At 49.5% G+C, this 13,161-nt stretch overlaps 1 protein-coding gene across 1 annotated transcript in view; it reads left to right on the top strand.

Annotated features, from left to right (window-relative positions):
• LOC119406721 (ATP-binding cassette sub-family C member 2) overlaps positions 1-13,161 on the top strand; it is a 197,075-nt gene that overhangs the window by 31,192 nt on the left and 152,722 nt on the right. Inside the window, exon 3 of the mRNA XM_049420186.1 lies at positions 9,838-9,931. Within this exon, the coding sequence (XP_049276143.1) occupies positions 9,838-9,931 (94 nt within the window). The remainder of the gene's footprint in view (positions 1-9,837; positions 9,932-13,161) is intronic.

The raw sequence follows: 13,161 nt of genomic DNA, 5'->3' as shown, positions 1-13,161 counted from the left end.
ACATGCCACGCTCATGGTGCGCTGGCGGCCGTTTCGCTAGCTTGATATACACCAAACTTGGTATCTCGCGATGTGACTGTGTGACGAACATAAATGACACGAGTTAACATGAAAATCATGACACGCATGTCATGTACAGCATGATTTACATGCCACGCTCATGGTGCGCTGGCGGCCGTTTCGCTAGCTTTATATACACCAAAATTGGTATCTTGCGACGTGACTGTGTAACGAACATAAATAACACGAGTTAACATGAAAATCATGACATGCATGTCATGTTCAGCATGACTTACGTGCCACGCTCATGGTGCGCTGGCTGCCGTTTCGCTAGCTTGATCTACCCCGAAATTGGTATTGCGCGACGTGACTGTGTGACGAACATAAAAACACCAGTTAACATGAAAATCATGACACGCATGTCATGTACAGCATGACTTACGTGCCACGCTTATGGGGCGCTGGCGGCCGTTTCGCTAGCTTGATCTGTCCTGAAATTGTTATTGCGCGACATGACTGTGTGACGAACATAAAAACACGAGTTAACATAAAATTCATGACACGCATGTCTTGTACAGCATGACTTATGTGCCACGCTCATGGGTTACTGGCGGCCGTTTCGCAAGCTTGATATACACCAAAAATGGTATCTTCCGACGTGACTGTGTGACGAACATAAATAACACGAGTTAACATGAAAATCATGATACGCATGTCATGTACAGCATGACTTACGTGCCACGCTCATGGGGCGCTGGCGGCCGTTCCGCTAGCTTGATCTACCCCGAATTTGGTATTGCGCGACGTGACTGTGTGTCGAACATAAAAACACGAGTTAACTTGAAAATCATGACACGCATGTCATGTACAGCATGACTTACGTGCCACGATCATGGTGCGCTGACGGCCGTTTCGCTAGCTTGATATACAGCTAAAATGGTATCTTCCGACGTGACTGTGTGACGAACATAAATAACACGAGTTAACATGAAAATCAGGACACGCATGTCATGTACAGCATGACTTACGTGCCACGCTCATGAGGCGCTGGCGGCCGTTTCGCTAGCTTGATATACACCGAAGTTAGTATTGCGCGACGTTAGTGTGTGACGAACATAAATATTAGGAGTTGACATGAAAACCATGACACGCATTTTCCTCAATGACATACAAGACGATGTATGCAGCTCTTTGCTGGCTGCTTCGCATTACATCGATTCCCACAATGCGTGGGATCTGCCGGCTTTTTTTCATCTGAGACTTCCAAAGACTTGTATGAACGTACACATGAGTGCTGCAAGTGCTAGCTCGCGTGATTTTTATTGAGGCCGAGAACATTTCAGATCACCCTCGTAGATTGTGATGTGGGTTTCATTAACGTTGTGTCAAGCAAAATCAGCAGTTATTCCGTGTACGAATACAACCGATGAGCGAAGCTCCTTAGAAACGGGACGCAAACGACTATGTATGTTTTGAAACTGTTTTTTTGCGCAACGCGCGCCGAACGCCACGCGCTGTCATTGCCTTTTTGAGCCGGTGCCGGGTGGGGAGAGCGTCTGCTACTACCTTCGACAAAGCGCCCGTAGTACGCTAGTATGATGGTTGTTATTCCACAATCCACGATAAAGGTGGTCAAAGTAAAGACGACGATTAAAACCAGTTGTGCACAGAGGTTATTTCGATTAACCTCGAATTTCTGGTGCGCTAGAACCAAACCGCTCAAGGCCTAAACACTTGCTCTTAAATCACCGGTCACTGCAACCCAAAGCGATGGATAAGAGAAGCGAGCTTCAACGGCGACTGCGGGATGCGGGTCCAAGAAACTTCGCTCCTAAAAAGAAAAGAACCCTCAAAATTTCATTTCATTTGTGCCAACACCTCCTGTATTTTTAACGACGATAGTCTTGCGGAACTCAGACGCAGAAATTTTGGTCTGTCTGCCTTTCTGCCTGTCTGTCTGTCACACGATTACCCTGTCCAAAGTTTAGGCACTTGCTGAACGCCCAGCCATGTTGAACTGGTAGCTGCGTTCATACTTGTGAATATTGTCGATCAAAAAGCAAATATTACGCATCTCTGAGGCGCAACATTAATACGTAAGTATTAGGTGGTGCGTTCCTTTACCAGAAAATATATATATGTATACGTATTTCTAAAGACCCTAGTGTTTCTTAGGCTGCGCTGAAAATGCTAGTGTTTCTTAGTCTGCGCTGAAATGGCGCAGAAATGGCCGGCAGGAAAAAAGTCACAGTTTCGCCTTAAGGGCGAAGAAATTAATGTGATAGCAAGAAATTGGAATTTGAGAGCAAGAGTGGCAAGCAGCTATAAACTTGCTGCGCGCTGCTCAAGCACAAAGGACGCAGAAAAGAAAACACATAAGGTGAGTGCGCACTGTCACAGCTAGACACTTGCAGTGCGCTGCTCAAACACAAAGGAGGCATGAAAAGAACGCACAGGTACACATTGGACGAGCGCGAACTGTCACAGTTGTTACTTCTACAGCCCCCCTTTGGCTCTTCTAGCTATCAGATCACTCATTTCGCAAACGCAGCCGCTGCAGCAAGCGATTTGACCTTCCTGTGGTCTATAGCTTCAGCGCAAACTTTGCGGTGAAAGCACAAGACATACAAAACTCCTCCTCAAGAGATAATCGCGCGAGCACGGTCGACCACGCCCGGTATGCCAAAGTGGAAGTCGAAGGCGCACAGCCTAACTCCAGCGAAATACTAGACAGTTTTAGAGTTGGGGACCCAAGAAATTTGCGAGCCGCCAGGACGCATGCGCAGAACGCAGTCCACTCTCGGACTCTTGCGCTCGCGTTGTCCCAAGACCATGCAGCGCCTTCCTCTGGGCGGCAAACAAAACCGCAGAGCACACGACCTCAACAGAAGAAAATAAAGACGGCGCTTGGCAGTGGCACGTGAAGCCAAGGCTCACGTTCCCTGCGGGCGTCGATTCTGGTCACTAAGATAAATGTTCATTTGGCTCAAGTTAGTACATACTCCTGAGGCTAAAATTACAGCGCAAAGGCACTTCTTTGTCCTTCTTACTTCTTCTTTACTTCTTTGTCCCTGCACCCATCTAAATATAATTTAATGTCTCCGTGTATCTAATAAACTATCATTCTTGTTATACGTTTTGGTTTAGAGCTATTGAAATAAAGCGGTTAAGCCGACGCTTTATTACGCCAAAGGCAAGATGGCGCCGACCAAGAAGAGGCCCGAGCCGATGACTGATGATGGTTATGTACAGATGAGGAAGATGAAGTCCAATGAATGCCTACACTAATTTCCCCCGTTGACGAAAGCGGCCAGCCTGGCCGCGAATTACGTTGTGGAACGCAGATGAAAGGGTTTGAGACGCGAAACGTGCACAACCTCTGTGCCGCGGCAGCGTTGGTCAGTGGAGGCATGAACAGGTGTAACACGGTAGTTCACCGGCGAGGTCTGGTCTATAACTGTGTAAGGGCCAATATAGCGAGATTCAAGCTTTTCGCATAAGCCAGGTGTCCGTGCAGGCGTCCATAGGAGTACAGGGTCGCCAGGGCGATAGAAAACGTCGCGGTGAGTGGCATCGTAGCGATTTTTGCGATCTTCTTGGCTAGCCTCGGTGTTTATACGGGCGCGACGACGGCATTGGGCAACCCGGTACAGAAACTGGTCGCAAATGAATGGTGAAGAATTGACGGGTCCAGAGAAGAAAGAAACGTCGAGTGATGAGGTTGGCTGGCGTCCGTATACTAAGAAAAACGGAGAGTAGCCTGTGGTCCGTTGAACTGACGTATTATACGCAAACGTTACAAATGGGAGAACCGCATCCCAGTTACGATGGTCAGGTTGGATATACATGGATAACATGTCGCAGAGCGTGCGATGAAATCTCTCCGTCAAACCATTTGTCTGTGGGTGGTAGCTAGACGTTGTCTTGTGGATTGTGTTTGACGCTTGGAGAACTTCACTAAGCGTGCTTGAGAGAAACGCCTTGCCTCGGTCGCTCAAAAGAACGTGAGGGGCTCCGTGCCGTAGGTAGATAGCTTTCAAGAAGAAGGTTGCTACTTCGGAAGCAGTTCCTGAAGTGACCGAGGCCGTCTCAGCGTACCGGGTCAAGTGATCAACAGCGGTGACGATCCATCTCTTGCCGTCTGGGGTAGTTGGGAGGGGCCCGAATAGGTCAATTCCGACGACAGAGAACGGCTGTGCTGGGCAAGGAAGTGGTTGTAGGGTCCCGACTGGGACAGTAGTAGGCCGCTTGCGGTGTTGGCAAAGGGCGCACGAGGCAATATATTTAGCTTCAACGGGGGAAATTAGTGTAGGCATTCATTGGACTTCATCTTCCTCATCTGTACATAACCATCATCAGTCATCGGCTCGGGCCTCTTCTTGTGACATGGTGGTCTGCTGGCGTAAGCGGCGTCCCGAACGGAGCTCCAGGAGAGATCTTTAGAAGAAAAGAGGTCGAAGGGATCGGAAAGCTCCTCCACCACTTGAAATAAAGCGGTTAAGCCGACGCTTTATTACGCCAAAGGCAAGATGGCGCCGACCAAGAAGAGGCCCGAGCCGATGACTGATGATGGTTATGTACAGATGAGGAAGATGAAGTCCAATGAATGCCTACACTATTGTTTGTATGCATGTGTGGTAAGTTTGCCTTGGGCTTACATATGCGTTGGTTATGAAAAAATGCTAGTCAGTGCTTGTGTCGCACGTTTCCTTTCTTCGTGGGTGGCTTGTTCGTTTGCGCTGTAATTTTCGCCTCATGGTTCTGGTTGCCGTGAAACATATATACTATGATTCTGGTTCAGCCATCTCGTTTCTTCCCTCCTGTGGCATAAGTATACAAGAGCCAAAGCGTTTCCACTAGATCGCGCCATCACAAGCCACGGGACGCTCTTCTTTTTCCTTGGCCGACTAGCCACGAGTCGCGTGGCGCTACAACCCCAAAATTAAAACTAGCGTAGGTCGTCAGCAATACGACGCCAAAGCAGCGCGGGCGACGATGCAGCATGGCCCGCGTCTCGCATAATTTTAATTTCGACACGTGTGGCGTCCTGTGCGTTTGACCCGACGCCGCGTGCGTTTGTATTGCATGCTTCCATATTGCTAGCGAACACGCACAAAGGACGACATAAAAAGAGACAGGACAACCGCTAGACTTTAACTGATTTTAGGGGCGAAGCTCCTTATGCCGTGCGTCTGTCCATCCTGCGTTTGTTTGTAGCGTTGTAGTAGCCACCTCTAGATCGCGAGAAGCGCGCGTTCTGGTACGCAGTAGAAGAAGAAGACGACGTTGACGAGCGAGACTCTCGTGCGTGTTCGCCTGTGTGACATTCTTTCTTCTTTACTGCGCGCGTTCTGGTATGCAGTAGAAGAAGAAGACGACGTTGACGAGTGACACTCTCGTTGCGTGTTCGCCTGTGTGGCGTTCTTTCTTCTTTACTACGTCTTGTGTTTTCTACGACACCCGAAAACAACATTTCAGAAGTAACGCGCCATGAGGCTCCCTCTTGGCACACTTTCTCTTTAGCTCGGAGTCGCCAGATGGAAGACAAGGCTGCGGAACGGAGGACACGGAAGGCGGCGGCAGCGCGCGCTCGCAGACAGAATCCTGAGGTGAGAGCCCGCGAGGCCGAAGCTGCACGTTGACGCCGCGAAGCAGATTCCGCCGTTTCAGCCCGCGAAGCCGAAGCTGCTCGACAAGCTGCACGGCTGCTGCGAGAAGACCCCGCCGTTCGAGCCCGGGAGGCCGAAGCTGCTCGACAAGCTGAAGGCTGCGGCGAGAAGACCCCGCCGTTCGAACCCGCGAGGCCGAAGCTGCTTGACAAGCTGCAAGGCTGCGGCGCGAAAACCCCGCCGTTCGAGCCCGTGAGGCCGAAGCTGCTCGACAAGCTGCACGGCTGCGGCGCGAAGACCCCGCCGTTAGAGCCCGCGAGGCCGAAGCTGCACGGCTGCGGCGCGAACCGGATCTTCAAAATGTGAAGAACCGTGAAGCGGCGAGAAAGCACGCGTACCGGCATTGATGATTGGTCGAAATTGCCTGGATCATACTCACAGCACCTCCTCGTAAAACGACGCAACAAGTGACGCGTAAATGATCCACCGCTTAATGACCACGCACACATTACTGTGTAAAAAAATAATAATAATGAACTATTTTCAATACGGCGTATTGTTTGTCATTGGTTCTTCGTTATTCGTCAAAAATTTTCAATAAGCCATAAAATCGCCGACGTCACAAGTCTGCGAAAACATGCGGCGCTGAAATGAAGTGTGCACAATACGCAGCACATTACTGTGCTGAACAATAACTCTTTTTTTTTTTGAATAGCCAGAGAGTATCTCTTTCCGAACGTAATTTAAGAAGGCTGCCTGTCAATCACATTGGCAGTGGCTGCTTATAGCAGCGGGCGAGATGGATTCATGTGTGTATAATTGATACTTTCAGTTGTAGTACAACGATGTTGAGCTAATTTTGCGCGTGTACAACTCTCTGTGAATTCATCGTTGCAGACAAAGAGGTAGAGAGAGAAATGAACATTAGAGACAGACACAATCCTTTGCAGGTAGGCAGCCTTCTTAGTCCAGAAAACCGTGAACGCTGATCATCTCCTTGGTGAGGTAGATCAAGCAACGGGGCAAACTTGAAAGCTGGGCTTCTCAATGTGCTCGAGTCCACTGCCTCGTTACAAGCCGCCACGATCGCTGCAGGCTACCATATGATAAGCGAAGTGAAGCAGGCTAATTGGAGACTAAAGTGTGAGTCTATTTCAGCTGTACTGGCTAGGCACAACTAAAATACTCGACACTTCTGCACACTCATCAACTCACAGCAGCTTGAATATGGAGCAGCGACGATGTTATTCGTTTTAGAAGAAAGGAACTGAATTTCCGTAAAAAGGAGAGCGTTTGATCGGTAATAGAACGGTAGTGGTTCCCACCCATTTTCGCGTCGCCGATTACATAAATTTCAGGCCAGGTAGAACAAAATAATATCATTACAAACTTCTGTAATGTTATAGAGCCGCTGCTGAGCGATAGCCTCCTCTGCAATGCTCAAGCGCAAGACACACAAGCTTGGAATAGGCAGCCCGCACAGCAGGTAGCCAAATGTTATTACAAAATTACGTTATTGCTGCGTTGAAGTAAAACTTTGCCTGAATTGTTACTTTCCCAGCCTACAGCCGACAATAACCACTGTCGAAAGTGGGGGGGGAGGGCGCTCCGCCTCCCAACATTTTTCAGTGGCGGGGGGGGGGGGGTAGCGCCTTCTTTGCCCCCCCCCCCCCCCGGTAGATACGCCTATGAGTGGAAGTGTGTACAAGACTCCTGTCTTACAAGCTGTGTACTTTGATGTTTCTTAGCACACCGCGGCTTCTCAGGTTCCGTCACAGCGGAACGGAGTCCAGCCAGCTTATGAGGAGCCGTGAACAGGACACCAAGACCGCAATTTCGCGCCACTTTTTTGAGCCGGTGGGAAACGCGGTGAATGTACGGGATTGAAAGCCGTAGCATGCGTTTGTCCTAGTCCACCTTGGCCGCATTCCCTCTAAAGCTAGTTTTGAGCTCCCTCAAGAGCGCTTCAGCAACTGACATCACGGTTTGACGAGGGTAGTCCGCCTTATGCAGAGGTACAAGTTGTCCACACAAACTTGCCTGAACATTGTGCGGACAGGACTTCTGCAGGGCTCCACGCAGCCCTGTCCGCACAATGTTCAAGCAAGTCGCACTAGTCGTGCCCTTTATGTAGCGTCGCACCACGACCATTCCCTGAAATAAGACGGACCAACGGTTCCCATTGAAGAGCGAACGTTTGCACTGGCATTGAAAAAAAAAGTACAGGCGATGTTGTTCATTCATAGCGAGCGTCTCATTCCGGCAGATTTGATGGTCGTATGCAAGGGCTTATTGGTCAGCTGTCCACTCGTTAAAGGATCACGTGCTACGTGACGCTAGATGGGAAAGATAAGAGTGTCCCCTATCTACCGTCATGGAGTCCAACGGGGCTGACTAACATTCTCAGGTTTGCATGCACATAAAATAGCCGATAAAGTGGACGAAGGGACGACCGCCACCGTAGCTCAATTAGTAAGAGCATTGGGGCGCATACCGAAGGTTGCAGGGTCGGTCCCTGCCGGCGGCCAGTTGTCTTTTCGTCGAATTTACCGGCTCCACATCTATGTAACAATCACCACAATACAATTAAAACATTGCAGTTGACATCCCTTATACCTTCCTTGGCTTCAATACCTGGGCATGCGCGATCAGTTCTGTGCTTCCAATATTTTTCGCCACTGTGCAGCCTTTCATTTGATGCATGGCGTTTGTGTTATTTATGCTTCTTCTGTGTCCACGTCTGCACGCTTAAAAAATACCCCACGTTAATTCATGAATAATCAGTCACAGGCTCCCAGCTCTTTCTGTTTTCGATTCCGGCGAGCGTGCTGGAAGCTACACTGGAGGTGATGTCAAAAGGCCAGAAAACTGCCAGAAAACTCCAGCGCATTTTCTCGTCTTATTTTTTTAATGTGTTCGAAGACATCGCACCCAGTGATTGCATTATTTGCTGCGACGCTGGGAGTGACCTGAACCGGTGTATAATCACCCGTGCCATTAGGCGGCATACTAGGAGCTACTGGTAGTTGCGAGACGACGCAAGCAAACTCGAAACTCGCTAAACCGAAGCTCTGTTCCCATACGGCTCCCCTTCCTCGTGAATGAAGAAGCGAGCATGTTAGACGGTTGTAGGCAGCAGAAATATGTACAATCTGCCACTTCTAGAGGGGCGGTGCCGTTAGCGGCTTGCCCGTGTGCGCCGGCTTTAGTCGATTGACGGAGATGACATTGTATCGTGCATGAATGTCAATAAAACTCAGAGGGTCCCTTATATATTCGCCTAAGTCTAATTGAAGGCGAAAGCCATCTCTTTATTCTTCTCAGTGGATTAGCTCATCCTTCCCCACCTCAGCAAAAGGCTTTCTGCACCTAACGTGGTTTTGCGCGGCCTCTAGATTCGAAGGCATTGCAAGATTTCTCCACATCAACTGGTTTCGCAGAGCCTGCGTGATCGGCCCACCTTTGACCAAGCGACGATGTCATCTGAGGACGTCTCATGTAACGTCACGTTAGGTGACGTCATAGTAACGCCATGATTATGTTACTAGTTTTGGCGATATGTGGCGCCATGGTTAATTCGTATGGTGATGTCATCCCGTAAGGATGATATTTCGCGTCACTGGTGTTTACGTCGACACCGCGGGACACCGAAGCCGCCGACGGCAGTTTTCGCGTTTGATGAGAAATGTCAGGCTTTTGTCTTAATAAACAATCATTATACATGCGAAGATATATACGCGTAGCACGCATGAAGAATGAAGTGACGGTGTCATTGAATAAATGTTTTGGCAGTCAGCGCCCGCCAACGTCTTTTCTTTGCTTCATCCACCGTATTTGCGCTGTTAATTTCTTCACTGGAGCGCGCTTTTTTTAGAAGGTATAAAAAAGAGAGAACCGAGAAAGTTACCGGAGAAAGCTAGGCTGGATATCGAATACACGTGAGCCATGCAGGAAAAAAAACCTAAATGTGATATTTTAGCGATTCTGACATGCGCGCTCATTTTTATCACGGGCCTAAAACAGCCTAAAATGCATTTCGTTCAACTTGTATTCAACCCATTCTGGGTAGAGCCAGACACACTATTGAGTGCAACATGAAGATATCGAAAATAATTCAGACTGTCTGTAATGGCAAGTGCAGAGGGCTGCGGTCTACGTTGCAGTGGCATTGATACCGCAGCTATTAGCTCACCCACTGACAGAGGTGGAATGGTACTTTTCTTTCCAGACTGGCATTTCTCTGACCAGAGCGGTGAAGTTATGTACGGCCGAAGAAGCAACGGATGACCAAGCACTCATCACCTACTCGTGCGTTCAAAAAGGTACGATAAATCGTGTTTACCTCTGTGGAATATATACTTAAAGGGGCCCTGCAACATTTTTCTCAGTTGCCATGGAATGGCTTTACTAAAGAAGCTTATTTCCTCACAAATCGACCACCGCAAAAATCTTTACAATCCGTCCAGTACGAGCGGAGTTACAAAGATTTGCCGCACGCTGTAATTGCTTTCTATCTTCTCTCGTCCTGACGAAAGCGCTGGAAGGTAAGCAGGGTGTGGTGGCACGGGGGAAGAAGGCACGTCAGGCGTGCCTCGTGACCTTGCGCTCTTTTTCTTTTTTTAGGGGCGAAGCTCCTTATAGCATCACCTGGTGGGTCGTCGCTCCATCCGGCGTTCCCCCGCCGTCGCGTCTCTCGTATCATTCAATAGATGGCGCTGTCCCGTAGAGATGCACGCAAACTGCAGTTGGGTGACGATATACTAGATGGCGCTGTCCAATAGAGATGTGTGCAATATGGCGGTTGGGTGAGTGCACGCTAGATGGCGTTATAGGTGCCGCTGCTCTCAGATTGGCTGTTGCGCCCGTTATCTCTCATTCTCCTTGATCGACGCCGTACGTGGACGGGTGTGCTTGCCGGATCGTGCTGCTTGGCGGACCATGGACGACGAGGAGCGCCGGGTGCGGAAGGCCGCTGCGTCCCGTGCTCGTCGGCAGGATCCCGAGGTGCGAGCTCGAGAGGCTGCCGCCAAGCGAGCGCAGCGCCAGGTGGAACTCGAGGCGGTGCGCGCCCGCGAAGCCGCCGCCAAGCGCGTGCGGCGCCAGGCGGATCCCGCGACGGTGCGCGCCAAGGACGCCGCTGCGAAACGGGCTCAACGAGAAGCGGATCCCGCGACCATGATTGCTTCAGGAGCTTCGCCGAAGCTCTTCATCCTTCACCCGTGGATATGCTGTGATTTTTTTCGAACGCGCAACGTACTTTCAGTGCGATCGCGCGTGTGGGGGGGGAGGGGGCAAGTGATGGCCTCCCGCGGCAGCCGTAGTAACTACCCAATGCTCCATGTTCAAATCAGCCAATGGCGTGGAACTTGTGTCAGTGGCGCAGTGACTTCGAGTCAATAGCATGGTTTGTCGAGAGAAGAGGAAGCGTTTTTTAGCTGACTGACAATTTATTTTAAATCCCAGGCCGCATGCTGCGCTATAATGTTGGGCTCTCGTGTTCTCGGGAGCCTCGACTATTCATCGGCAGCGTTTTCTGACCATGCTGAAAAAGTGCTTCAGGGCCCATTTAAGTAAGCCTGTATACTGTCTTGCCGAAGCAGATAAGTTAACAAAATGTAGGAATGGACTAACGAGTCCGTGTTTCTCCGACACAACACAACCATATCTGTCAAATTTTTGGAGTCTCTTGAAAGAACATTTCAGCTGCTGAACGCAAGCTTCATGGACGTGTTCAGAGTAGCAGACATCTTAGCGCGTGGCTTTGAGCCACAACAGTCATCTGTTAGGTTCCAACTCCTAACTGTCGTCCACCGCCATTCTCGTACGAAATTAACGGTCCTCGTGAGCCGTCGCGATCTACTATTGGCTGTATCATTTATTATTTGTGCTTCCACTCGCGCCTCATATGCTTGAAGGCTTTTGTGTTCCCTTATTATGGTTTTTCTGGTAGTTCTTGTTTAGAGTTTGATTTGTCTTCAGGCGTATTCCGGAAATAATTCTTCGGGATTGGGCCCAGCAAAAATTCTGGTTTGCGCACAGTTTTTTCTTAGTTTGAGTTCAGTGCGGCACAGCCATTTGCTTCGTCCACTTGTCAGTAGCAGCTCAGCTTTCATCTACAATTGTTAGCTGCAAATACGTATAATGTTTGAGTGTGTTGATTATAGGGCGCCTTGGAAAGCACAGGAGTTGACTATATGTTTCACTTTTGAAGTAGAGCGAGGCCTTCCAAAAGATATTTTGCCCCACACAGGCTGTAACGTACTGTGCAATTGACATACCTGAAAAAAATTTTCGTGCGTTAGCAAATGTGTTAAAATGTGCGGGAAGGCATTTGCGCAGTCAAGATGCATTGTGATAGCAGTCATCATCATTCTCGGCCTCTTTTATTCCTCTGCAGGACGAAGGCCTCTCCCAAAACTCTCCAATTTATCCTGTCATGTGCGAGCTGATTCCATTACACGGATGTAATGGAATCACTCCATTTAACTCTCTGCCTTCGCCAACTCCGTTTTCCATCTATTGGTAACAATTGCGTTGCTGTCACTCTCCACCGGCTGTCTGTTCTACGCATTATGTGGCCAGCTCAGGTCCATTTCTTTCGCTTGATGTCAACTAGGATATCTGCAACCCCTGTTTTTTCTCTGAACCATTCTGCCATCCTCCGGTCTCCTAATATTACTCCTGTAACGAAGGCAGTGGACACAGGAGTAGACTAAGAGGAGACGTGCGATCACTACCCGCGCCTCTAGTTAACCCGTGTAGTAGGCAAGCCCGTGTTCAGTTGTGACGACCTCTACCATTAAAACACCCTCGTTTGAACTGGTGGAGGCGCAGCGTACATCTGGTCTTCACCCTGGAGCTGCTGGAACTGCGCAACCAGACACTCCCACGATCTTACGCGATGACTGATTCGGGACCGTCTCAAGGCGCTCCAGGTCCTGCACCTGGAGAAAGAATAATGGGCATTACACTTCGCGGTGTGAAATGTGACCCCTGTCCGTGTCACTTAGATGACATTGCTGTATTTTCAACCGACTTCGCATCCCACCTCAGTCGCCTCGAACAAGTCGTGAAGTGCCACTCGATGGCAGACGTTCAACTTAATTTGAAGAAATGACACTTCGGTGCACGCAAGCTTACCATCCTCGGCCATGTAGTTTCGAGGGACGGTATATTTCCGGACCCTACGAAACTTAGTGCAGTTTCCGCGTTCCCGAAACCAACCACCATCAAAGAGCTTGGAAGTTTCATCGGTTTATGCTCATATTTCCGACGCTCCATCGGTAATTTTGCTGCAATTATGGCCACCTTGACCAACCTTCTTTCCAGCGGTTCCGGTCCATCAGGCTGGTTGAAGGCGTGCGATGATGCAGTTCAAGAACTTCGGCGCCTTCTCAATGACCCGCCAGTACGGCGACATTTCGATCCGTCAACATCAACAGTTATTCATACTGACCCTAGTGGCGTCGGGTTTAATGCCATACTTGCCCACGCAAAGATAGCTTTGCAGAGTACTCGTTTCTTACACCAGCCGCACCCTCACGAAAGCTAG

The sequence above is a fragment of the Rhipicephalus sanguineus genome, chromosome 10 (assembly GCF_013339695.2).
Source record: "Rhipicephalus sanguineus isolate Rsan-2018 chromosome 10, BIME_Rsan_1.4, whole genome shotgun sequence".
Taxonomy (NCBI): Eukaryota; Metazoa; Arthropoda; class Arachnida; order Ixodida; family Ixodidae; genus Rhipicephalus; species Rhipicephalus sanguineus.
The sequence above is the reverse complement of the archived record's forward strand: the minus strand, read 5'-3'. Positions and strand labels throughout refer to the sequence as shown.